The sequence below is a fragment of the Rhinolophus ferrumequinum genome, chromosome 28 (genome assembly GCF_004115265.2).
Source record: "Rhinolophus ferrumequinum isolate MPI-CBG mRhiFer1 chromosome 28, mRhiFer1_v1.p, whole genome shotgun sequence".
Classification (NCBI taxonomy): Eukaryota; Metazoa; Chordata; class Mammalia; order Chiroptera; family Rhinolophidae; genus Rhinolophus; species Rhinolophus ferrumequinum.
This window is the reverse complement of record NC_046311.1, coordinates 3,072,710-3,099,964: the sequence shown is the minus strand read 5'-3', so window position 1 is coordinate 3,099,964 and position 27,255 is coordinate 3,072,710. Positions and strand designations below refer to the sequence as shown.

Sequence of the window (27,255 nt, the reverse complement as noted above, 5' to 3'; positions counted from 1 at the left end):
GCTGAGTCCTTCGTACACCATAAAACGCTCAGCAGTGTTAGGGAAGGGTCAGTAACTTGGAGCACCGACAGTTCATCCCCGTCCCACCTGCCCGGGGCTGGGGTCGACATCAGGTAACGAGAAGCAGCAGGGAGCCTGGTGGACACGAGACTCTCTCTCCGGTGAGAGCAGAGAACTCTTTTTTCAATTCACACTCTCTTTTAGTAAGTAAGTAAAAGCCAGTCTTTGCGTTCTTACCAAGGGAGCACGATAGAGCTAGTACAAGAGAAAGAAAAGGCAACTGTGAGAAGTATTTAGAGTGAGAAGAGCAGAAAGCCCAGGAGGGGACGCAGCTCATCAGCCTCGGGGCTGCCGGAGCCCCAAGGGCCTGGCCCCCCGTCACGTGAGGGCCAGCTCATAGAGGACTCAGCATCCATGGCAGCCCCGGACCTCGCGGCGCTTCCCGGGGACCAGGCACAGCACCAGGGGACCCATTTGATGGCTCTGAATTCCTCTCGTTTTAGGAAACCGATCAAGAGCAAGAAGCCATAAACACTATGCTCAGGACACCCGAGAACCGGACTCTGATCAAACGGATGCTGATCAAGTGCGCGGACGTGTCCAACCCGTGCCGGCCCCGGGAGCAGTGCATCGAGTGGGCCGCACGCATCTCGGAGGAGTATTTCTCTCAGGTGAGACGCGGCCTCTCTCCGCTCTGACGGGAGCTTCGGGCACACACTCACCCACCCCCGGGGGCCCTGGCTCAGCACAGGGGAGCCCATCCCCACACTACACACGCCCCACAGCCCGCCCAGCGCCGGCCTGTCCTCTGCCGAGTGCAGGATGCCCGCTGCCCACCCACGGCTCAGCGGCCACCTCCCCGGAGTCGGGGCTGAGGCCACTTCCACAGCAGCGCTGTGTGGCAGGGCGGAGCCAGCCTGTCCCTGCACTCTGGAGACAGCTTGTAATGACGTAAAGCAGACACATTTCATTTCTCCCGTCACTTTCTCAAGCAGCAGAGAGCCCTTGGTGCCAGAACAGGGTCCATGGAAACAAACACACATTTCCGCAGTCATCATACTGAGCCCTCAGTGCTACACGCTCCCCACGCAAACCCCCCCCTTTTCACGATCCCACTGAGCTCCCTAACCCGCCTGCTGCTCCAGGACTCAGCAGGCGACACCGCCACGCCAGTGCGTGCCTCCTGCTCCCTACTAGTCCTCACACCCCCAGTCCCTGTGGTGGCAAGAAGCCGGCGCCTCACCCAGCCCGTCAATCAGCCCACGTCCCGTCCAGGGAGCAGCCCAGGCAGCGCCCGCCGTGTCCCCTCTTAGCCTGTCAGGAGGAAGCAGGGGGAGGGCCGCCGCGACAGTGTTTAAAGCCAACACTCATGCAGTGCCATGCGGACCAGACCTTCACCCCCACTCCCCTCACTCACTGGGGCGACTTCCGGTCCACAGAGCCCCATTCCTGGCGGGTGTCCTGTCCAGGGCGCCGCTATTTAGTATTTACACCTTATTTTTCCTGTGCCTTTTCTGGGTTTGGACACCTTTCCAGCACACACACCACCGTGTGACAGCCGCCTGCTGTCCTCGGGCGTCACACGCCGTGCAGGCTGGCAGCCCAGGTGTACATCCTGGGGGCTGCCAGCTGGGTCTGTGACGCTCGCACCAGCCCACGTCGCTAACCACGCACTGCTCAGCACGCACCCGTCGTCGAGCGGCGCCTGACTACGTAAAAACCCTTCATGCCAGACGCTTTTTAACCTCACGGATCTCAAGGATGTTTAGAGCCTTTTCAAATAAAACAGTTTGGGCTGAGATGTGAAGCAGCCACTGGAACCCCCGACAGTGGCTGCATCTCACTCAGTGTGGCAGCTCTGGCTGGAAGGGGTGGCTGGGCTGTGACAGGAGCAGCAGAGCGGGGCAGCTAGTGGGGTCACACCATCTGGTGTTGACAAGTCTGGGTTGGGTTGGGTGGGGTGTCTCAGGCCCTCCCGGCAGAGAGGTCCCCACCCTGGCAACAGCTCGGCATCTGGTGGACCACTCAGCACATGGCGAGGAGCAGGTCCTGGAGTCGTGGAATTCCGGCGTTTTCTGTGTTGCAGACCGACGAGGAGAAGCGGCAGGACTTACCTGTAGTGATGCCGGTTTTCGACAGAAATACCTGCAGCATCCCCAAGTCCCAGATCTCGTTCATTGACTACTTTATCACCGGCATGTTCGACGCGTGGGACGGTAAGAGCTCTGCGGGCGCGTTCTTGACCACGGGAGGGGCACCGACGGAGCACACGCTGTCTGCCTCGAGACTATGCTGGGGGCTTCCTGTTCCCAGTGGCACGGAGGGCCTGAGGCCTGGGGCTCCCTGGGCACTCCCCCATTCCCTCCCCCGCCCCCAGGTGGGCCGCACAGCTCCCAGCAGAGAACATAGAGTTCAAAACCACTACTGCTGACGCCGCACCCACGGTGCCATCTGGCCCCAGGCGTCACTGTGGAGCAGATGGTGCACGTCCCTCGTCTGTAACCTGCAGTGTGGGCAGCTTCTCAGAGAAGAGGCCCTGGGCACCCCGCGGGGCTCGCTCAGCTGTGTTCCCGACACCCGGGCCCCGAAGGTGCTGACTGAGCAGATGAGCTCCCCGAGTTACTTACTAGTTATCAGCTCAGCAGGTGCTCCTAGCGGAGCTGCTGGCACGAGGAGGGCACTGCGTCAGTGACCTGGGCTCATGCCACCTGCTGTGTGTCCCCTCCCATCTGCTCAGCGTTCCTAGGCGGTTGGCCACTGCCCCCCTTGTCCCCTCTTCCTCCAAATGCTCGAGGCTCTAAGCTGAGCAGAGACCTCACTTCCTTCTCCTCCTCCAGCCTTTGTGGACCTGCCAGAGCTGCTGCAGCACCTGGACAGCAACTTCAAGTACTGGAAAGACCTGGACGAGAGGAAGCTGCGGAGCCTGCGGCCACCCACCGAGTCCGAATGGTGAGTCACCGTCACCTCACTGTCCTCAGGGCCCTGGCCCTTCTGCTAGGAGAGCTTGTCTCAGGGTTTCCTTCCTGCCACCCTACCTCCCACCCCCTAAATCCCTCTTTCTTCCTTAACCCTCCCCTCCCCTTCCTACCTTTCCCTGAAAGCCCGAGTAATATCTTCTCACAATATTGTTTTAGCAGTAGGATAGTTATTAGAATGCTTTTTAAAATGAATTTTAAGATTTCAAAGCCTATTTTAAATGCCATAAAATTTACATGACTCATTCATTACGTAAGTGTTGTTGCACAGACTTTTCATAATGCACACTAATATAAAAATGACAATTGGAACTATAGAAATATTTGATCTGTTACACTTTTCTGAAAGCCTGTTTTCTGCATAAATCTTATTCCAGACCGATGACCGGACCCTCCTGTACAGCACCCAGAACTCTCAAACTGCTCTAATCACCGATGGACTTTGCTCAGTGATCTGTGAAGGAAAAGAAATTTGGACTGAACACCTTTTCCCTACAATTTTATAAATGAATTTTCCAAACGTCTGCCTTGTTTTGTACAGTGTTTCTACCAATTATTTCCATAGACACAAAGAACAAAAACGGAGTATTTACTAAAATGACATTTTAAAACCAATCTGTTCTCATCTTCAATGGTAATCCTTGATTCTAGAGATTTTTAAAGGTTATATATTCTCACATTTTCAATAACTGTAGTAACGTTAAAAATGACACACGATGACAACATGTCAAAGTGCTTGTTATATTGCTTTTTCCAAAGATAAAAATGAAATTAAACTATTTGTTTTTAAAAATTCATGTGTCACCTTTTCTTTGGAGTTTTAGAAGACATAATATTTTACCCTTTTCTCCCTCTAAATGAAAAAGATACCTTTATTGAAGGAAAACATTAATAGTTAAATGACTAAACATCACAAAAAGCCAGACTAATACGTGGAAAAATTCTCAGAACTACCTAGAACTTCCCACTGGGAACTCAGTCAGCAATCATGGGCACCCTGTGGGGTGATGGTGCCAAACCAGGGGTCTCTAAGGAAACCAAGGCCGCTTTCTCTGTGACCTAAGTTGGTAACTATAGACGGAGGTGGGAAGAAACCCTGCTCCCCTAGTCTTCTTCCAGGTGCCAGGAAAGGATCCCAACGAGGAGCTTAGATGTCATGATGTAGACACAAAAGTACAGACAGTATCTGAAGTTGGCACCACCAGAAGCAATCACCTAAAAGACACACTCACATGAAAATCCTTAACATATTTGAGGAGGAAAAAAGGCAATAGAAACCATAAGATCAACCAACATAGTTCAAAAAAAGAACCAAACAGACTTTCTAGATATTATTGTTGAAACAAACTTCTTTACAAAAACAAGACTAAACACAGAACTAGTTAATTGGAAGGCTAAGGCAGTCACTCAGCCTGCAGCACAGGGGTTAAAAATGGAAAATATGACCAAAGTTAAAATAGGGAAGACCGAACGACATGCTTAAAAATATTCCAAGTGTCTACACTAGCAGATTCAGAGGGAGAATGAGGTCAGGCACCATCCAAAGACAGGCTGAGAGGCCCTCTGGTTTTCACAGACAGGAGTGCTCAGATTTAAAGGATATGCTGATCCCAAGTGGGATCAGTGAAACAAATCCACATGATGCAGTGAAACTACAGCTCTGGGCTCAGAGCCTAACCTAAAAGCTGTCAGGAAGAACAGACCATTTACAAAAGAACCAGCACTACGCTGCCAGCAGACTTCTCATCGGCAGCAACAAGAAAAAGGGATGACGGTTTCAAAATACTGCAGGAGACTGTCGGCCTAGAATCACCAGCCTAACCAAAATAGCATTCGCAGAGTAGGTAAAATACACACACTTTGGGACACGCAGTGCATTTTACACAGGCCCCCGTGGGAAGAAATGCTGGAAACTGTAGTTCTAGCAGATGAATCCAGACACAAGAGGCGGTTACAGAAAAGCAGTGGCATACGAAGAGATGGGTGAGCACATGGGCAAACCTGAAAGTATACCAGGTGGGGGAAACAACAGTGCCAGGTAGTCAGGAGGAAGAGGGGCAAGAGAGAGAAAGCTGTATGTTCAGCAGGATAAAGGAGATTGTGTATTCGAGATCACACCTTCCATGGGATTACTTGCACATTAAGGGAGATTGTCAAAGGAACAGAGAATATGGAATTTACAGTCACTAAAATGTCAGCTAAGAGAATAAAATGTGACTAATGCAGTAAGAGAGAAACGAGTTATGAAACACTGACAGAAATAAGTACAAATACTAGCTCACAGCATATACAAAACCATTCCAGAATAAATATCCATGTGTGGACAAAATAACTTTGACACTGGAATGGGGGAAACATTCTTTAAATGACAACAAAAACTTCAGAAAGCATACAAGATATAAATTGTCTAAATGGTTACAAATTAAATATGCAAAATATACAAAATCATACCACAGATTTAGAAATGACCTATAAAAGAAACATTAGTATTCAGAATAAAGGAGGCCTAAAACTAAGAAAAGGGCAAAAAAACAAGATTTATTTTTTTTTATTTTTGTTTAAAAAAACACAAGATTTGAACAACTTTCAGATTAAGTTTTAAAAAACCCGGCCATAGGAAGCACTGACGAGGGTGCAAACAGCAGTGGCAGGCCCGGAAAGCTGGTGCCAGTCCAGGGGGGAGCAATTTGAAAATACCTACATGAGTTCCTCATTCAGCGATTTTACTTCCAGCTCCGTTCTACACAAATCTGCAAATGCACACAAGACTGTTCAAGAATCTTCACCCCGGAATTCTGGCACAGTGAAAGAGGAGAAAGTGGCATGTCCTTCGGAGGAGAGGGGGATCAGGAAATCATGGCTTTGGACTCGGACGATACAAAATCCACGCACAAACATCCATGGTTCCTATATGCTAACAATGAAATACCGGAAAAACAAATGAAGAGCAAGTCCCACTTGCAGTTGCAACATGTATAGAGAATTATGAACACAAAACAGACTGTAATAACTCCGACAGCTGTATCAGTCACAAAGCGCCAGGCATGTCACAGTGTCATGTGAAAGGTGTACCCAGGGAGCGCCCTCACCAGGTAACTCCAGACGCAGGGTGGGTGGCGTGTGACCACCTGGACGGCTTTCTGGGGGCACCGCACCAGCCTCGAGCATAAGACCTGAGCTCTCCGATGGCCCCTCACTCAGCCCCAACTGACGAGCTGAAGCCGCACCTGCGCTCGTCCCACGCCGAGCGCCTGAAGCCTCGCCTCCTGACTCCCGATGCTACACGCAGAAGGAACAGAATACACAGTCCAGGGCAGGATGACAAAATAGGAGAATTCCCTGTAGTCAGATGTCGACTGCTACTCCAGTATGGGACTTGGGAACCGATCCTACACCGTTACTGGATCTGAAATGCTTCAGATGACTGCTATCAACGCAAACCCAGCACTAAACGAACACATCTGATGTTAACACAAGCCCACCTGGCCAGAGTAGAGACTCTGATTGGGGAACTATTGCTTGGAGAAGAGTCCCCCATACTTAGACCCCACTAAGTCTGGTGACAGTTTACAATGGAAAGACTTACAAGGACAGAAAGTCATCAGGAAATAAGCCCCTCTGGCACTAGCATATGTTATACAGAGAAAATACACACCGTTTTAGGTAGCTGCAACCAATGATCTTAAAAGAGCAGTTCTAATAGGAGCTCCAGACATCTTCAACTGCCTTATACAAATGCTTCAGTAACAGCACACACCATGCAGGGCACGCTCAAGGTCTTTACGTTACATGCAGTTACAAGGGACCCACCAAGTAACATTCAGGGCAATGAAATTTACTTTTAATATGCAAAAATTCAGCAATTTTAGACAAAACTTTAAACCCAGATTTATTTTTAAAAACCGTAAAAATTCTAGGGCTATGAACAGACCACATTTTAGACCATTTAGACCAACATTCTTTTCACCAGATGGAAAACTTTCTAGCTATCTACATATACACCAGAAGGTGTGTGGTATGAGCACAGAAGGAACACTCAGCATCACAAAGGAATCCTGGACAAAATCAGGACAGAACACATTTCCCAAACAATAACAGATTCAATTCACAACAACAAAGGGGCAACTACCAACTTTACCCCAAGATTGTTCTCAAAAAACTAACACAGACCTGGAAGGCCTTGGTCAAGCTGCCTGGTGACAACAGACCAGGTGACAACAGACCATTCGCAAATCTTGCTAAACAAACAGGATGACACTTGTTACACTGTACATTTTTAGTAGACACTGGATCACAATATCAATGAATGTCATACTACACCCAATATAAACGACCATAGCATAGGAATTACAGGATTAGGAAACATTTAACATGCACAACCGACTAAAGTTTATATCTTACTATATAATAAAGAACCACTAATACACACATTCTATGCTAATCCTATTCTGGAAAACATAACTGGAATGGACTTGACACCCAAAACTTTTCATTACTGTTGGCACTTGAAGAAATTAAAGAATTTAAAAATTTACAATCTAATACAAGCACAAATTGCCACATAAACCTACACTCACTAAGCAGTCCCTTCTTACAGGAGGACATAAGGAAATATCTCAAAAAATACAGGATTTATAGAAAGAAGACATTATTGAACCTAGTAGACCTAATTTACATAACAGCCCTATATGGCCAGTATTAAAACCCAGCAGGGACTACAGACTTCCTATAGTTTATTTCTATAAACCTACACGAAGAATCACCTAAGTTAGAAAGAGCTCCACCTGACACCTAGGAAGCTAATAACAAAATCACTCAAGCCAGTGAGTCCTGTTCCTTGCCACACGCTACCTATGAAATCTAGGGAACATACTACCTTCTCTCAGGAAGGCAAATGATATAGATCGAAAAGACTGCCTCAAGGTGACCCCAATAGCCCAGGGTAGCTCATTCTATTCTTACAAGCCATACTGATACAACTAAGTATTCTATTCTCATCCTCTAATATGCAGACGACATGGCTCATGATAATAAAGACATTTCAGAAAAAGAAAGACATCAATTAATCCAGATCTTAAGGTCCAGAGGATGGACAATAGTTATGATAAAACCACAGGTCCATCTACTGATGTTACATTTTTTGGCATCACATGGTCATCTGAAGGCAGAAAGATACCCCAGAAAGTCTTAGATAAGATTTGACATTTCGCCACCCCAACCCACACACAAGAAGCTCAAAGACTGACTGCATCCTGGTTACTGGAGGCAACACGTTCCACTTCCTCCAAGGATCTCAAAACAATCATGCAATTACTAGAAAAGCAGAGAAGTTTGAACAGGCACTCCCCAACAGGAAGCCCTAAACCTGACGAGGACTTACAGACCATCAGCTCTCTGCAGTATCCCACAGAGAACTCTACATTGAGACCACACGTCTTATTCGCCCCAGACTGTGGCACTTGGGCTCTATGGACAAAGGATTGTGCAGACGCCTCATTTTTATGCCGCTTGCCTTTCAGACCACTAAGCTCCCTCACTTTACCTAGTAAATAGTCTCCATTTGCAAAACACAAGTTTCGCTCACTTATGAAGCCCTCAGACATCCCGAACCACGAACAGGTGATGCGCCCATAACCAGGTGTCACCAGTCCTACAACGGGTCACAATGACACCAGAAGAAATGGCAGGTATTCAAATGTATCCTAAACTCGTGGCATGGAAAAGGTGCATTCCAAGCTGGGACAGGAAACACCGGCGTTGACCAGGAGCCCGTGGAAGAGCTTCAGAAGGCAGAGGCTGCACCTCCGCCACAGGTGAGGGAGGAGCAAATTCACTCATCACACAGGGCGGCTCAGCCCCCTTGAGCTCGCAGGACACAATGGACCGCGGCGGCATTGAGCCCCGAGGACGTAGGACCCTCGGGGAAGCGGGGAAATCTGAATCTGCACAACATGCCAACCTAATCGCTGCTGTTCTCACTGCTGGACAATCCCGTAGGAAAAACCAGAAGGTTATATACAAATTTACTGATTCATGGGCCACCGCTAATGGCACTGCTATTTGATCAGGAAAATGGAAAAAGACTGATTGGAAAATTAATGGAAAGAAACTATGGTCAGCAGAATATTGGAAAGAATTAGATGTAGTCAGTCATCGTATGAAATGTTAGTCGCACGCGTCTCTGCACACGGAAAGGATGACAGCCGAGAAACACAATACAACCATGAGGAAGCCAAGCAAATCAAACACATCACAGAGAATGTCCCAGTAAGTACTCGGAATCATCAGAAAGAAACAGATCAACAAACAAAACAGCAGGAAATTAAGAAAAACTGAAAACCAGAAAACACTTCAAGATGGGACCATACAACTAAAACTGCAGCAGTCAGACAAACTTAATCGCACAGCTAGAAGAACTAACGCATAAACCTATCAAACTTAAACTAGAGAAATCCCCACAAGGTGAATGGGAAATACCAACTGTACCCACAAAGGGACACAACAGGTTGGATCATTCAGAAAGGATCAGAGGAGATATTTTATGGCTACACAACACTTTCCGCCACATTGGCCCACATTCACGGAGACAAGCCATGAATTCCTGCCCTACCTGTAACCAATTTTCTGAGAAATTTAGAATGAGAGCCCCTCCTTCATCACTGAGACCTAACATCTTTAACTTTCTTCTCCAAATAGATTTTGTGGGTCCACTTGACCCCAAACATGCACGGAAACACACATGCACTATATGTAGTTCATGCACACTCAGCTGCACGTGTAGCAACGCAGAGGGTAACCCTACCCCGCAAGCTTCCCCCAGGCCTTTAGACAATCGGTCAGCACATTATAGAGCCCCCCCAAAAACTGCATCTGATCATGGCACACACTTTACTCTTAGATACACACAAGGATATGCGCAGGAGTAGGATACACAATGGAACTTACGTTTCTCCTACCCTGTTTCCTCGAAAATAAGACCGAGCCGGACAATCAGCTCCAATGTGTCTTTTGAAGCAAAAATTAACACAAGATCCGGTCTAATTTTACTATAAGACCAGGTCTTATATAATATAAGACTGGGTATAATATAAAATCGGGTCTTATATTAATTTTTGCTCCAAAACACGCATTAGAGCTGATTGTCCAGCCAGGTCTTATTTTCAGGGAAACAAAGGATCACCTCACAGCATCAGGATATACTGAAAGATTTAATGGTCTACTTAAAAGACGTCTTAAATCTATAAACCCGACTTCAAATTTCCAACAGGAACTAGACATTGCCTGTTTTGAATGACATCAAAGAATCAGACACCATGAACCTGCACCTCATGAAGTGACTACACCCGGAGACAGTGGTATCGACAGGGAAACCTCTGCCCTTGCAAGAAATCAAATACCTTACAAAGTATTTGTTAAACAGAGAGACAAACCTGTTATCTCTCAACAGAAAATTCTTGCAAACGGAGACAGAAACACTTACTGGACTACAAGAGTGAGAGGACAATTGGAACTAAAGATACAAATATCGCCTTGTGTTAACAACAAGATATTTGACTACACACTCGGATTCCCAATATGAATCCCGCTAGAATTCTTACAGCTGCGTGTATCAACCTCTTATTGCTTCTCTTACTCTTCTCTTCTGCTTCTTCCTATTTCTGCTGTGAGGACAGACAATGCTCTAATACTTCTCCCTTGACCAGACACGCATGTTATGCCCTAAGCATCTATACAGCATGGGTATTTCCACTCTCTTCTCCCAATAATTATACTTCATCGAAGACCAGATTCAAAACCTGCCTCACTGCTTAATACTCTGAAACTTCAACAAATCCCTCGGAGATCGACTCCGTCGCTTGAAAATGAAGGAGACTCCGACTGGAGCAACGTAGACAACTCTGAAAAGGACCCCCAATATCTGCCTCAGCTGACTCTTCCACCCTACGCTGTTGTGAAGCCAAACCCCCACCCACTACAGGAATGCGCACCCGCTCCACGGGTCTCTACGTCACCATCTCCATCTACTGCAGCATCTTCACCTTGAACTACGTCAGCCTCCCCCTCCCCGAGGGGTGAATCAGCCCAGGCCATTGACAGTTACTGGCCGGGCAAGCTGCACGTTCACTAGTACTAACTCCACCCACCCCTAGATGGCGCCACTTTACTTTCTACACCCGGACGGTACCTTGAACTTGACTGAAAGCCCCCCCCCCCCCCCCGCACGGTAGACCTCATCGGGTGAACTCTGAGCAATCCTTGTGTTACGACGAAGGACTACTCACTGAAATGACAGCAGCACTCGCCACTATTCACGGTTTAGCTGAACACACCTCTACTCGTGACTCATTAGGGCTTCGTCACGTGCTCATTTACTAGAGCCACTGTGTCACTCACTCTATAGCAAAGTTAAGGGACACAACGCTCCCATCAACTTCCAAAATGTGCCCCCCCACACATCCTCACGGCACTCATCTGCTTCAAGACGATTTGGGGGTACTCTTGAGGACGACACTGACCCAATGACACTGCTCCTATTAACGCTCCAGTTACTCCTTCTGAACCACCTACGCCTACAAATGAAACCCTCACTGTACCCAAGAGTGGCTCAGCATTCCCCAGGATCATTCAGTGGAAAACCTTACTTTGAGGGAATCCTTAGCACTTACTATAATCAAAAAACCCAAAAAACAAAGAACAACTTTTCCAAGACCTTTGTGCAGATACAGCTTGGAGCCCACAGAGGGCGCTCACACCCGTTCTGCTCATTATCAGCAACGTGAGGAGTCTATGGATAAATGGACTAGACCTTATTCCTGCTCGTTTAATTCAGCTTTTACAAACACATCCCATCAATGGACATCCTTTCTAGTCAATTCAGCAGGTCTAGTGAGAAGGAAGACTCTTCTCATAAATCTTAACGCCTCTAAAACAGCTAACCGTACTCACACCAAACACGGAACCCACATTACTCTAGTTCACCCGCATGCGCAGCTGCCTGCTCCCTCTCACGCGTCTTTTACAAAACATCTCCCTACGCTCTGGTGCCAACCATTTCTACAGGCTGCGCATGAAGAGAAGAGCTATGCTACTGGTTAGGACGAGGAACCTACAGCTGCTTCAACAGCAGCTACTTCAGCACCCACTGCAATTCCGTTCCCTACTGCACCATGTTATAGGTTTTTACCACCTAAAACCAACGTTCCAGTGCCTTATGGGTACCCGTTAGACTACAGGATCATGAGGAGAGAGAGCTGTAACTTCCTCTATTTATTACCTTTCAGGTCTTCCTAACTTTCCAACCTCTGGTAATTTCTGCAGGGGACATTGTACACCCAATAATACAGTAGTGATATCTAATCTCTCTTCATTCCTCACTCCAGAACGATTTTTCTCTAAAATATCAAAGACACTTTCTCCTAGTGAACTTAATTGGCCACAAAGACTCCCGCCTATTACACTGACACACATGCGCACATCTCACCTAGGGAATATGACACTAAAGTACGCATTAGTACTAAAGTAAACATTGTTCTGAATACCAATACTTCTGCCTCTTAGGATAGATGGGTAATTTTTGTATGACTCAAATCAATCTTCTTTTCCAATATGCATATACCCGTAATTGTTCTTTTTCCGAACATTGCTTAAATATTACCTTACAACCATTACTTGCTTGTTTTAATGCTTCAAAACTCCCTAAAATAGCATATGAAACTCCAGAAGGCATAACATATGAAACTAAAATTATCTCCCAAGCCTCTTTATACTCTATCTAACTTCAAACATCTTTATCAAACACAATCTTTCAACACCGCAATAGCACCTCTGATTTTTTATGCCACTGTTCTTATGCTAATATCGCTACATATGTGGGAACATATATACATTACATGAGTTATAGAATCACCTCTCCCAAAATTGTTGGATTTGGGACTACAAAAGACAAAAAGAAAACAAAATTAGATACAGAAGTCCTTAATGATCTGATAGATATGTTATTGTTGATAACCACGCAACTATACATGGTATAATATTACCATAACAACAAAACACGGAGATGAGCCGACACTTGTAATGACGCCTCTTTCCACAGGAGACCACCACTTACAAAATACCTGATTCTCAAAACATCACTCACTGCTTACGAGATTCTTACACTATCAAATACCCATGAAAAACCATGACTCAGTCTATTACATATAGACCCAACAAACACCAATTTCTTGATCATCATGCCTATTTATGACTTGCTTGCACCCTAAAAGATTATTGTCTTGAATTCACTGCATCCTCTCTGAGAGTTTTAGGATCCTTTATTCCTTGTGGCATTAAACAGCAAACCTTGATAATGAAATCAAAGAATAATAAGATTTGTAATGCCACGTGGCCTAAAGAATATTCCTCGCCTTCAATGTATAGATCTCCATTACTTTTGGAAATACGTCAACATAAATTTGATAATTATATTAAGTATACATTTCCCGACGTCTCTTCCGCTAACACGATACAAAGAAAAGATATTAAATGGTGGAGATCACTTGGCACAGAACTCATCCCTAAACATCTTACTGCTATGGATCCACACGTGGGAAAGGACTATTTTGACAGGGCGACACCCAGGGATGACAATGGACACTTAGTACAACATCCTATCTTTCAGAATATTACAAGAACAGATTCCAGATTACCTATCTTTACAACTAAAAATGTCAACTTTTGGGGCTGGCCCGGTGGCTCAGGCAGTTAGAGATCAGGGCTCCTAACTCCAAAGGCTGCCAGTTCGATTCCCACATGGGCCAGTGGGCTCTCAACCACAAGGTTGCTGGTTCAACTCCTCGAGTCCCGCAAGGGATGGTGGGCAGAGCCCCCTGCAACTAAGATTGAACACGGCACCTTGAGCTGAGCTGCCGCTGAGCTCCCGGATGGCTCAGTTGGTTGGAGCATGTCCTCTCAACCACAAGGTTGCCGGTTCGACTCCCGCAAGGGATGGTGGGCTGTGCCCCCTGCAACTAGCAACGGCAACTGGACCTGGAGCTGAGCTGCGCCCTCCACAACTAAGACTGAAAGGACAACAACTTGACTTGGAAAAAAGTCCTGGAAGTACACACTGTTCCCCAATAAAGTCCTGTTCCCCTTCCCCAATAAAAAAAAACAAACAGAAACAAACAAAAAAGAATGTCACCTTTCGTAGTTGTTATATGGAAGAATCCACACCAGGACCTTGTATCATACACAGGCGATGCTATAACGGAACTATTTGTATAAAAAAAGCCAGCTTGGACATGTGGCCTCACACGACCACCTCCTAGAATTCCTGTACCCAATACCTTTGAACCTATTCTCAGTAACCCTACTAGGGTCATATGCCAACCGACACCAAACAAGATAAAAATTACCTTTAATAAGGGCCAATTTAATAACTGTTTGGTTGAGTCTCAGTACGGACACTTCGGTCCAGTTTAATCCTTTCACATTACCTGCCTTGCCCCCACGAGACAAAACCTGTTTTAGAAAAGCCCTGCAGGTTGCAGCAGCTTTTGGTGTCATTACTCATGTCAGGTGTTCAAGAGGCTGAAACGCAAGACATGAGAACCCATTATTTGACTTGGAACATCTGTCCACTCTGTTCAGAAAGACACTGCTGATTTACAAGGTCAAGTCTCAGAAACAATGATCACAACACATCCTCAGAAGTAGAAACCTCCAACAGAGAATGTCAGTACCATACCCATCAGGAGGCTGATGTCCTCGGAACTAATGTGTCAGCCCTAAGACATACTCCTGCGTGTGCACAGTTAAGACAAGCCTTTGATGAAGTACGTAGTCTGTTACCAATCGCCTGGCAAGATGTGAGAAATCTACTGGTCACAGGCAAAGGTACCTGATACGTGGGACACTGCTATTATCCAATTAAATCCTACTAAACCCTCAGGCTGTAATGCGAGTGGGCACCAAGGCCTGGCCAATCCCCAGCAGCCTAGTAGGCATGTCACACACTGTTGATAATCTTGCTTTTTATCCCACTGAAACCCCACTGTATGCTGACGAATACCTATTACCTAGGGATCTTGTATTTAAATGGTCTGAACACATTTACTGAATTACAACCTTCTGTACAACCTGTAGAGCCTGCTATTGTCAACATTTATCATGGTGTTTACAACTTTGGTGAATTTTAATGATACTATGTCCTAGAGATATGATTCTTTCCTTCTTTAATCACACTAATCACAATAACACTTCTATACATACACACAATGAATGTGTCAAAATCCTTGATGTTACTAACATCCCTTACACAATGGGTGCAAATAATGCTACATAGTTTAGGTTATCCACTTGTATTGATGAAATCACCTACAGAATACCACACTAAAAGCTTCTGCACAGCAAAAGAGACCACTGACAAAATAAAGAGGCAACCGACCGCGTGGGAGAAGATTTTTGCAAACAACCCCTCCCATAGGGGGCTAATATCCAAAATATATAAGGAACTCATACAACTCAACAACAAAAAAACAACCCCATTAAAAAATGGGTGGAGAACCTGAATAGACATTTTTCCAGAGAAGGCATACACATGGCCACTAGACATATGAAAAGATTCTAAACATCACTAATCATCAGAGAAATGCAAAAAAACCACAGTGAGTTATCACCTCACACCTGTCAGAATGGCCATCATCAATAAATCAACAGACAAGTGTTGGCGAGGATGTGGAGAAAAGGGAACCCTAGTGCACTGTTGGTGCAGCCACTGTGGAAAACAATATAGAGGTTCCTCAAAAAATTAAAAATAGAACTGCCTTATGACCCAGTGATTCCACTCCTGAATATTTTCCCGAAGAAATCCAAATTTGGAAACACGAATTCATAAAGATATATGCACCCCTGTGTTCACTGCAGTGCTATTTACAACAATCAAGATTTGGAAGCCACCGAAGGGCCCATCAATAGAGGACTGCACAAAGAGATGGTATTATATACAATGGAATATTACTCAGCCATAAAAAAGAATGAAATCTTACCATTTGTGACTATGTGGACGGACCTGGAAGGTATTATGCTCAGTGACATAAGTCAGACTGAGAAAGACAAATACCATATGATCTTGCTTATATGTAGACTCTAAAGAATAAAATGCACAAAGCAGAAACAGACTCAGATGGCAGAGAACAAGCTCATGGTTGCCAGATGGGAAGGGGGTTGGGGGAGCTGGGTGAAAAAGGTAAAGGGATTAAGTACGAATTGGTAGTTAGAAAAACAGTCACGGGGATGTAAAGTACAGCATAGGAAAACCAGTCAATAATATTGTAGTAACTATGTACCCAGGTAGGTACCAGACAATTTGGGGGGATCACTTTGTTGATTATATAAATGTCTAACCACTATGCTGTACACCTGAAACCAACATAAAATACTGAATGTGAACTGTAAAAATAAAATTTAATAAAATTTAAAAAATAGAAAGAATAATTATGTAAAAAATGACTACTGTTAGCCAGTACATATAGCTTCATATTGAACAAGTGAGTTTTTCTTATTATTTTAAAAATATACACATTCAATTAAAAAAGAAAAAAAAGTCTACAAGGACCTGCTCTTTGCTGTCAATCACCAAAAGGGTGGAAATTTGCCGGTGCCATTTGGGTCGGAGCTGAAATTCCCATTTGTGTGCCGAGGAGCTCACTGCGACAAACGGCATAAAGGGCAGGGGAGTCTGGGGCTGAAAGAGGAGAGGAGTCTGAGAAGGGGCCTGATGGGGCAACGGGGTTCAAGTGGACACAACAGCGCCTGTCAGATGCTGGCTCTGAGCACTGAAGGGTCAGCTTCAGGCAGCAGCTAAAGAAGCTGCTGTCACAGGCGCTGAGACCTGGGGGCATGTGCACGGCTCCTTTGGTTTCCAAGGGACAAGGACACAGACTGGAGGAACGAGGCATTCCTACCGTTTGTACTTGGAAGCCAGCGTGGCTCTAGTGAAAGCCAGGAAGGAGCTTGGCACGGATCAGAGTGTGGCAGAGCAGTGCGGATGGGGCCTCACCGGGCTCTGGGGCTGGGGCCTGTCACCCGCAGCTTTGGGGCAGGACAGGTAGCAAAGCACACCACACCACGCCACGCCACACCAAAGCAAACCACATCACACCAAACCACACCAAACCAAAACAAAAACATTCCATTTAAATCTTAAGGACGGCATCATATTTCCCATGGTTCTCTCTTCCCTCACCTGAGTGCTCTTATTCCATCCTCAAGAAGGAAAGAAAGAGTCCATCTTTCAAAAAATATTTGAACTGTTATTAAGTTTGCCAGCTATTAAAATGGTCTCACAAGTAATACGATTATGCAACTAGGGATGGATTCTTTGGGTAACCTAAAGAAGTCAAGCAGTGGTTCTGAAGATCATATAGTAAATTGAAATCCAGTTGAAAACAGCACCTTCGTGCTGTTGTTGCATTTGGTATTTTTTCAAATGCTACTTCTCGTCAAGCATATAGAGCACATTGTCACAATTAGATCTGCTTACGCCAGAGGAGGAAAAGAGAAAGATGAACTGTAACACGCAGTTTATTCACCGAGCACACGAAAAGCAGTCTATCAGAGTAGGGCGAGTAAATGGAACACGGGCTTTTGAGAGAATGGTACTTCACTGTTTCAAAGATTTTGATCATAATGATCTAGGAATTCACGAATGCACCAGAAAGACTAGTGTGTAGTCCTCATCCCGCCCTTAACTGCTGTGTCTCTAGCACCCAGAAAAATACCTGGCACGTAATAGATATTTAGTATTTCTTAGGTAATGTGAATTTGAAGTACTCAAGGGGACACTGTACCTCTCCCTGCATATGTTTCTGTATTTATGAGGAGGAAGAGTAGGATTGTCCACCTTCCTCTTAATATCACTGTCCAGGCCACTGCCCTTCTCAGACAAAAAAAAAATCAATATTCTTTCAGTATAATCAACAACGGGGGGAAAATATTAAAGCTTTTGTGAATTAAAGGACACCATCAACAGAATACAGAATGGGAGAAAATATTTGTAAATCATATCTGATAAAGGATTAATATCCAGAATATACAAGGAACTCGTACTACTTAACACCAAAAAACCAAACAACCCAATTCAAAAATGGACAAAGGACTTGAACAGACATTTCTCCAAAGAAGATATACACCAAAGAATACATGGAAAAAAACTGAACATCACTGATCATTAAGGAAATGCAAATCAAAACCAGTCTGAGATACCACGTCACACAAACTGGAGAGAGCTGTTATCAAAACACCAGAAAATAACAATTGTCAATGATGTGGGGAAATTGGAACTCTTGTATATTGCTGACGGCAATGTAAAATGGTGCAGCTGCTGTGGAAAAGGGTACGACACTTCCCAAAAAATTAAACATAGAATTACACGTGACCTTGCATTTCCACTTCTTTGTATATACTCAAAATAACTGAAAGGAGGGACTCAACAGGTATCTTACACACATTCATAACAGCACTCTTCACAATAACCCAAAGTGGAAACAACCACAATGTCCATTAACAAATGAATGGAAAAAATGTGGCACACACACACACACACACACACACACACACACACACACACACACAGAGAACCAAAAAAATGTATACACATTTTAAGAAAGGAAAATACTGTATTAAAATTGTAATACTTAATATATACTGATAACAAAAGATGAATACAAATTATGTTTGACTTCTGCAATTACAAGAGGTGCTCAAAGTGGTTACCATCAGTGTAATTTTAATAGTTCTTTCCTTTCTTAAAATGTGTATACAATTCTTTGGCACCCTCTGCGGGGTGTGTGTGTGTGTGTGTGTGTGTGTGTGTGTGTTGTGTGTACATATACATATATATGTAAAATGTTACATTTAGCCACAAAAAGAAATGTAGCCATAAAAAGAAATATAATGTGATATATACTACAACAGATGGACCTTGAAAACATTATGCTTAGTGAAATGAGAGGGTCACAAAAAGGAACAACACTAAGATTCCACTTATATGAGGCACCCAGAACAAGCAAATTCCTAGAGTTAGAAAGCATCATAGAGGTGACCTGAGGTTGGGAGAGCAGGGAGTGGGGAGTTATTATTTAATGGGTACAGAGTTCCTGTTGGTGATGATGAAATGCTTTTGGATACAGTGAGGATGGTTACCATAACATTGAAAATGTATTTAACATCACTGAACTCTACACTTCCATGGTTAAAATGACAAATATTATCATTATGTGTTACCACAATTAAAAACAACATAACCATCATCAGTTCCATGAATTTTGGTAAAATCTATAAGAGCAAGTGAAATTCACTGGTAAAGATATTGGTTCAATAACGGACAGATTTATATATTTTCTACAGAGCACCTACTGATGAGTCACATAGAGTCACATAATCAATTGCATAGGTTTTAAACACTCCATTTTTGCAAGCTTTGAAATTTATCCAAATAAGCCTTTTTTCACTCCACACACATTTCTACCACCATCAACTGTAACATTAGCTCAGCCAATTCCCACTTCAGATTCTACCACATTAGTTATTATTCATCTTTAAAAATATTCTCACCTGTAGTGGTTCCACGCAGACTTCAGCAGCTTATTCTTCAGCCTCTTCAAACCTGGCATTGAGTCATGCATAACAACTGCACAGCACAGGTAACATTTTTTGACTTACCAAGTGCCAACGAAAACTACTCAAAATCACTGGCCTTGCTATTAATTCACTGTTGCTATTGTTTCCAATGTTCTCAACTATTCAAGCAACCATTCTCCAACAAAGGCTAGTTATCTTAAATAACTTTATTAGTTCTCTGAGCATATTTCTTCCAGAGAAATTAATTCACCATTGGGAAACAGCTTTCCTTGCTTAGTTAATGAATGTGCTACTCATACCTTAAAAGCACAACAAATGTGAACATGCACTAATAATTTTTAACAAAGAAAAAGTCACTTGAAACTTTTATTTCAAGATACATTATTTTTAAAACAGGCCAAAACACTACTGAGTTATAAATGTGTAAGTAACAGTGCAAAGTGATGACTGCCACGCACTCGGTGGCAACTACCGAGGGGGCCAAAAAAAAGTAGGCACATTTTAAGAAAGGAAAAAACTGTATTAAAATTGCAATACTCAACATATACCGATAACACAAGCTGAAAGCAAGTCATGTGTATACACTTTTTTTGGCTCCCTCTGTGATGAATTCACCCATCTTGGCAGTACGTAAACACACGAATGTGGTGTGTACCAACAACACTTTTTGTACAAGGACACTGACGGGAATTTCATGTAATTTTCACAGCCTACGTTACTCTCTGCTTGTTGCTGTTGGTTTTCACCACTTAGAAATGTGAAAACCCTCCTTAGCTCTAGGCCGGCCCCCACGCAAAAAGACGGCTCACGCCGCCAGTCGGAGAGAAAATGGTTGTACGTTTTCCCCAAGATCTACTGAAAAAAGGGATAGCCTCGAGTAAAGCAGAAAGACTTGATAAAAGCGTCCATTTATAAATTCATTTCAACATTCCTTTACTCCAAATTCGTCCTTGACCTTTCCTTTGGTTTCCTCAGGTCCCTCATTTAGTTTGTAAGAAATGCTGAACATGGATTCATTTTATGTCTAGTACGAGAGTCATTTCATACTTTGCTGAAAATTACCCTTTAACACGAATAACAGAGGAAAGTCTAGAAACATTTCTTACCTGAGGCACGTTCCGGTCTCTGAGGAGCACTCCGGAGTCTCCAGCGCAGAAGGCGGAAAACTGGGTAGTCTGTCTTCGGGCCAGGGCACCCCGAGCCCCGAGCTGGCCGGAGACGCCCCGATGGCCCCTATCGCGGGGCAGGAGCCCCGCGGGGCCTCAGCGCTGCGCCCTCAGCGCTGCGCCCGCCGCGCCCGCCGGCGCCGCACCGGGCGCACATCATGGTGTGGCGCCTGCCGCCAGACTCGCCAGCGCTCGATCGGAAGTTCTAATGAGCACGGGCCTATCCCCCAGATGAAACTAATAAGAGCCGGAGGCTCCCTGACGACCAATCAACAGCCTCTTCACGTTGCGTAGCGCCTGGCCCCGCCTCCCGAGCGCACGTCTAAAGCACTTGGCGCGCCAGGCGAAGTGAGACGACACGTGTCCTGATGGGGGCGTGGCAAACGCACGGCAAACGGCCTGCCTGTTGCTTTTGTTGCTAATTCCCTTAATTTGGCTAATTTCTCGCCCCTTACAGGAAGCCCGACCCTTTCCTCACCACTGACACCAGAAACCTAAGGGGAAAGGGAACTTTATACAGAGCTGTATTTAGAAGGCAAAAGGATGTACTGAGAATGCCGGACGCCACACCAAAAAAATGGAAATGAAACTTGGCTGTGAAAGAGAAAGCTCTTCCTTACAAATCTAACAGAAAGGGAATAAAATGGAATTAACGTATCATCCATGAATGCTAAAACCAGTGAGGGACGTTCACGAGGATCGTGAGCCTCATTTTGCCTCACAATTTAATTACAAAAGGGGAGGGTAACTACAGTGGAGACACTTAGACACACCTTAATCCAAGTGCTCAGAGGAAACACTGAAAACGGGACAGCGATATTCTGTGCCTCTTAATGCCCCAACACAGCACCCTTTCAATACTACTACAGAAAGTGAAAATGAATTACATAAACCCAAATTGAAGGGCATTCTACAAAATCAGCTAATACTTCAAAAATGTCATGAAAGGCAGGAGAGGCTAAAGAGATATGAAATGCAGTGATTCTGGACCAGAATATAAGAACTATATAAGACATGGGGAAAATTGGCACAATTTCGTCATGGACTATACAGTACTGAATCTCAGTATTAAATTTCCTGATTCGGATCATTACTCTGTGGTCAAATAGAAGAATGTCTTTGTTAGGAGACAAAAATATTCGGGGCAGAAGGGGATGTCTCTAACTTAACCTCAATGGAACAGAAAAAAAAACGTGTATACACACAGAATATAAAGCCATTGGGGCAAAAAGTAAACAATTCGTAGACTTAGGTAGAATATTTGTAAGTTCTTCGTACTCGTCTTGCTTTTCTCCAAGTTTGAAATTATATCAAAATTGTTATATTTTTAGAATGTTTGCTGTACATTCAGACAGCAGATGTGCACGGATCAGTGAAGAGCCAAACTGGCCTGGGTTCCACCACTTCCCTGCACAGCTTGACACATACATGCATGTGGTACAAACACACCCAGATAATGGTGTGGAACATACCACGCAAGATTTCCTTCTCCCACTACTGAAGAACAGGCACCAGCCTGGCCCAGCACCCCACCACCAGACACAGTTGGACCCAGCTCGTGAGCTCTGCTTTCTTTTTCACCAACACGTGCCATTATGTTTCTCTGATCCTCCCACATCCACTCATACTTGTTGAGTAAGTCTCCTATGCTCCAGGTACTGGGCTCAACACTGGACAGACACCTCTGTCCTATCTCCCACCCACAGAAACCCAACCTTTGTACACAAGTGTTACCCCTTCAAGGGCAGGTTCATTAGCCCAAATCACTGTCCACAGGTCACTTACAAGTGTTCACACTGCAGACCATTCTTTCAGGATTTCTCCCTTGAGAAAGACCTGCTGCTCTTAGCTCCACCGGCACCCAACCCCACAGATGACACAGGCAAGGTTGTCCATGGTTTATTGAAACTATGACAGCACAGAAGAAAGATTCAAACGGCTCCACGAGGTGTTTTGAAATTCATCCCAACTGTAGGCTGAGTGACCTGCAGGTTGGACAGACTGCCAAAGTCCTGGAACAACAAAATGCATTCATTGTGTCTGTATCAGTGACATCTGTGGGCAGAGCCCAAGGACCACCGCCCGGCTGTGCTTGTCAGCTTCCACCAGCTTAGGGTCAGGTTGATGGGACCCTGCAGAAATCCAACAAAGGACCTCCTCCCCGAACTAGAGCAATAAACTCACAGGGAGTCTACTATACATCTCAAGGACCCTGCTCTGTAGGATTGTTTGGCAGCATCCCTGGGATCTATCCACTAATGTCTGCTAGGATCCCCAAGCTGTGACAAACAAAAATGTGTCCAGACATTACCAGATGTCCCCCCACCCTGGTGTGGTGGTGGGGGCAAAATCTCTCCCTTTGAGAATCCATCTTCTAGGACACTCACAGTGCCATTTCCTTTCCAGGACCACCCTCAGGTAGGCCCCGAAGCATTCCACTCGTGTGAGGGGCCCGCGTGGGAGGTCGAGGTCAGGGCCTCCCTTTAAGTCATCTCAGTCTGAGTGGGGCAAAGAACTCAAGGGCCCACCAAATACCTGGAATTTAATTCCCTGTTTTATCATTAAAAACCAATTTTATACATGAAACTAAAAAGTTGCAATCAGGATAGTGGTTATTTCACGATGATCCATAGAAGGCTTTAGCTGTATTGGAAACGTTTTTCTAACAGTTTTTGGGCACATGGAATTCGCTCTGTTCTTCATCTTTTTGAATGTCAAACATTTTATGATAAAAAAATGAAACATGAAGTTGCTCTACATCACCAACAGCCCATTGGACTTTGAAGGCCAGGCTGAAACTACATATAAGCACTAAGATAAGCCACAGAAGAGATAAATATCAACCTGTAGTGAAGACAGCTGAACTATGTAAGTAGTGCCTGGTAGCAAGCATCTGAAAATGACACCATAGCTCACTTGAGAGGTTAGCATACAGACACAGAAGGATGTCCCCGAGGGAAAGCAGGCAGAAGGAAGAGAACCAGGGCTGGAACCACGTGGGCAAATGTGAGGAGCCAGCCATAGAACAGAGAATGAAAAAAGAGAACGTATGGAATACGCTGAGAATACCTGGTATGTTTTAAGGATCCAACCACTGTTAGCTGGTATCATTACAGATAATAGAAAGCTACTGATGGTTCCAACCCGGGAAGTCCTACTTTGGGAATTCAACAAACACTTACCAAGAGTTTCAGCATTTCCTTAGTGTCTGGATCAACTTCAATGATCTCCTGATCCAGGGCTGAGACCTAGTAGGAATGAGGAAGGACCAAATATTAATCAGTGAGTTTACCTGTCACCTTCCCTGCCCTTTCCCCAAGATTTTTAAACAAGAGAGGGGGACTGGCCAAGGGGACCGGATAGGATCCCACAAGTTGAGCAGTCAGCTTAAGGATTATAGGCCCAAAGATCAGTTCTGCTTTTACCTTCAATGCCCTCGTCATCTTACCAGTATTCATAAAACCTCAAGACTAGGTTTCTACTCATGCTAGGGCAAATAATCAAATCAGAAGACATGGTAAGTCAAACAGACATCATTAAGGGCACTCATGTGAACACCAGAATGGGCTTAAATGGCCCCAACAGGGCAGAACAGAGACTAACATACAGGCAGGTAGGTGATGGGCGTTTACAGCTGGTTAGGGGTGTATGGATAAAGGAACGCTTCCTCAAACTCAGCTGAGGTCCCTAGAAGCCAGGTACCCGAAAGGGTTTGCAGGAGCCTGCTTTATCTTTCAGGGTGAGCCCGAGACCCAAAGAAAAGACCCAGAAAGTTTACCTCAGGCACATAATTATCTCTCCTTTCTCTCTCCTCTTCCTGCAGCTTGATGGAGATACCTCTTACCGGGCCTCTCTGAATCCGCTTCATCAGATGTGTGACATAGCTACAAAGTACAAATGCCCAAGGAGAACACTGAGAACACACAGCAGCTCCCTCTGGTGTACAGAACATCCGGACATACGAGTATTCTAGTTCATTTTCCAGTGAGAAGGGAGAGGACTCGCCATCCTAGTGGCCCTGACGCTGAACTCTATACACAGATCCACTACCTAAGCACGCCTGTCCCTTTGGCGTCTGTCACACCCTCTATGCAGATCCTTTCAAAGCCATCAAATCCTCCCCTCAAACTTTCACGACGCCGCCCAGCCTTCATTTTCTCTCCTCCGAGGTCCAATTTACTGTACTTAATATCTGAAATAATCCCAACGAGAAAACCTGCAAAAGCACCCCCGCAGCGCCCTCCTCCGGGGCAGCAGAGAGACCTTGCGCTGGCGAAACCTCTAAAGTACAGTCACCTCCCAAGTCAGGGCGACGACATAACCACACCAGCCTGCGCGACCCCGGAGACCCGGCGCCGCCCTCACTTTACTCACCCAGCTATTTTGTTGCGGAGCTTCTTGCTTGGAATAATGGCGATCTCCTCGCACACGCGCTTGTTGGTGTGGAAGTCATTGCCCAGGCGCGTGTAGTACTTCTCGATGATGACCCGGGCCGCCTTCTTCACGGTCTTAGTGCGAACGCGGCCCTGCGGGTGGAGAAGACAGCGTCACCGCAAGGCAGGATACCCTTCCCGGGAAGAGTGCGGCGTCACGCCCAGACAGCAGCGGGCTTGGGGCGAGCCCGGGAGAGGAATGAAGAGGGCCCGGCGGGCGATGGTGGAGCGCGGGGGTCAACGCGGAAGCCAGCGGCCCGCGGAGGCTCCGGCCTCACAGGGCCCGGCGCCTCTATCTTGAGAGCTGAGGACCGCGCAAAGCAGCGGATGGCGGTCGATTGTGGGAGACAGCAGCTTCGAGCCAAAGCACCTACCATCTTGGCGGGTCCCTGGTGAAAGAGGAAACAGGAAGCACAGAGAGGACTATAAAGCGCAGGCCAGAAAGCCGCTTCCGCCTTGCCCAGGACTCGCTGAGCCAACACCAGAGCGCCGCAGCGACGCCTAGCGGGGCGGGACGGAAGTGCAGGCGGCCAGCCACCACCGGTGCGCATGGCGTCTGGTCCGCCCCCCGGTGGGCGGGTCTGTTTCCAAGCCCCGCCCCGCCGTCGTGCGCCCGCTTCTCCAGCCCCTTGGTTCTGTGATTGGATTGCCTGTTTGATGTGCTCCAGACCCGGAGGGGTGCATCTCTTCCACACACGCCAGGGAAAGGGAGGATTAAAATCCTTGGGAAGGTGATTCATCAGGAGCGTGGAAAGGTGAGGAAGTAGGGGATGGTGCCCTGCCCAGGACCCCCACCCAGTCCTCGGGTCAGAGACTTATCCGGCTAGCCTGATGGAGACCCGGGTACAACTGGGAGAAGCTTATCTCATTTCTTCCTAGCCGTTGCTCAAACGTTACCTTATCAGAGGGTTTTTCCCTCCGATTTATATAAAATAGCATCGCTATCCTTTTAAAGCTGCTCTGATATTTCTTATATTTCTTAGTACTTGTCACAGTGCCTTGTCTTAGTTTTCTCAACTAGGCGTGAGCTCCATGACTGCAAGGGCCATTTGGTTTAGCTCCTCCCCAGTACCTGGAACACTGCCCAGCACAAATCAAGCTCTTAAGTATGTAAGCACAAGGCCCAGTTCACCTGTAATGCTCCCAACAACTGAGGCACCCTCTCCAACCACCAAGTCCTCAGGCCGCTGCCGCACTCTCCTAAAATCAGGTTCTGAAGCCACCGGTGCACGCCACCTCTGGTGAACTCATTAGCCTAGGGAGTACCTTCCCCCTCCCTCCAACTCTGCTGAAGTGAGTCCTGGGCTCCCACCTGACTCAGGGAAGGTGGGGCTGGCCAGGCTGGATGACTTATGGGGCACAGGGCTGTGCCTCATCCTTCAATCACCTACTTGTCACCTTGGTCAGTCCCTCTCTACAGAGGAGAATAAGCGGAGACCAAGAGGGCGGGCTGACTCTCCTCTGAGAGTTGCAGGAACTTAATTTTACCAGCAAACTTCAAAACGAGCTGCTGCCAGCCAGGCCACAAAGGAAAGGTGAGGCCTCTCTTTGGCTGAGGGACTCACAACCCCCACAATAGTGAGCTCTTACACCTTTCACAGAAGGGACGCTTCAGTGTGCAGGGTTCCCTGCACCTCAGACTAAAATGCAATTGTCCAAAGGACCAGTCCAGCGCTGGGCCCGGGCACAAGCTACTTGACAAAATTAGCAGATCCTCTCACAAATCCTGGGACTCTGAGAGGATGAGTCCGGGATAGGGCTCTCTGCAGAACAGTGGAAAGTACGGTGAATGACCCTCTCAGAAAGGAAGTGGATCACACAGCTGAGTGTAAGGGACACCTCCCAATCTGAAGCAGGCCCAAGGCTCACAGAAGCTGACAAGCGGCTCGTGCCAATGCCTGGGCAGCTGTGCCTCCAGTTCCTCCAAGCTGGGTCTGGGGCTATGAGGAGAGGAGCCCCAAGAAGCCTAAGTGAGGACTTTTTACACTTGCACTGGTGGTGCCCACCTGCCAGAGAGGCACGGGCAGGTGCACTTGACCATGAAGTGGCCAAGCAGCA

General features: G+C 46.0%; 2 protein-coding genes and 1 long non-coding RNA gene across 6 annotated transcripts in view; 1 reads left to right on the top strand and 2 right to left on the bottom strand.

Moving 5' to 3' along the window:
* Nucleotides 1–3,728, top strand: part of PDE8A (phosphodiesterase 8A) — a 113,110-nt gene extending 109,382 nt beyond the window's left edge. For all 4 annotated transcript variants that reach the window (XM_033100078.1, XM_033100077.1, XM_033100076.1 and 1 more), the window contains 4 exons: nucleotides 504–671; nucleotides 2,087–2,216; nucleotides 2,838–2,949; nucleotides 3,353–3,728. In XM_033100078.1, the coding sequence (XP_032955969.1) occupies nucleotides 504–671; nucleotides 2,087–2,216; nucleotides 2,838–2,949; nucleotide 3,353 (411 nt within the window). In that variant the 3' untranslated portion in view covers nucleotides 3,354–3,728. The remainder of the gene's footprint in view (nucleotides 1–503; nucleotides 672–2,086; nucleotides 2,217–2,837; nucleotides 2,950–3,352) is intronic.
* The window catches only part of LOC117018840 (uncharacterized), a 28,284-nt gene extending 7,416 nt beyond the window's left edge, over nucleotides 1–20,868 (bottom strand). The window contains exon 1 of the long non-coding RNA XR_004422338.1: nucleotides 20,705–20,868. This is a non-coding gene — a long non-coding RNA (uncharacterized LOC117018840). The remainder of the gene's footprint in view (nucleotides 1–20,704) is intronic.
* Nucleotides 20,869–22,650: 1,782 nt separating this feature from the next.
* On the bottom strand, nucleotides 22,651–25,714 carry RPS17 (ribosomal protein S17). Its single transcript, XM_033099929.1, has 5 exons — nucleotides 25,572–25,714; nucleotides 25,139–25,290; nucleotides 24,543–24,648; nucleotides 23,947–24,012; nucleotides 22,651–22,776 (listed from the first exon to the last, which is right to left on the bottom strand). The coding sequence occupies exons 1-5, from the start codon at nucleotides 25,572–25,574 to the stop codon at nucleotides 22,696–22,698; spliced, it is 408 nt and encodes a 135-aa protein (XP_032955820.1). The 5' UTR covers nucleotides 25,575–25,714; the 3' UTR covers nucleotides 22,651–22,695.
* Nucleotides 25,715–27,255: the final 1,541 nt, after the last annotated feature.

What these genes read in the sequence shown, in the direction of transcription:
- RPS17 (XM_033099929.1), bottom strand. An exon ending in CTCCGCAACAAAATAGCTGG is followed by an intron (nt 24,649 to 25,138) that starts GTGAGTAAAGTG and finishes TGTACTTTGTAG; the next exon opens with CTATGTCACACATCTGATGA. An exon ending in GAGATAATTATGTGCCTGAG is followed by an intron (nt 24,013 to 24,542) that starts GTAAACTTTCTG and finishes CATTCCTACTAG; the next exon opens with GTCTCAGCCCTGGATCAGGA.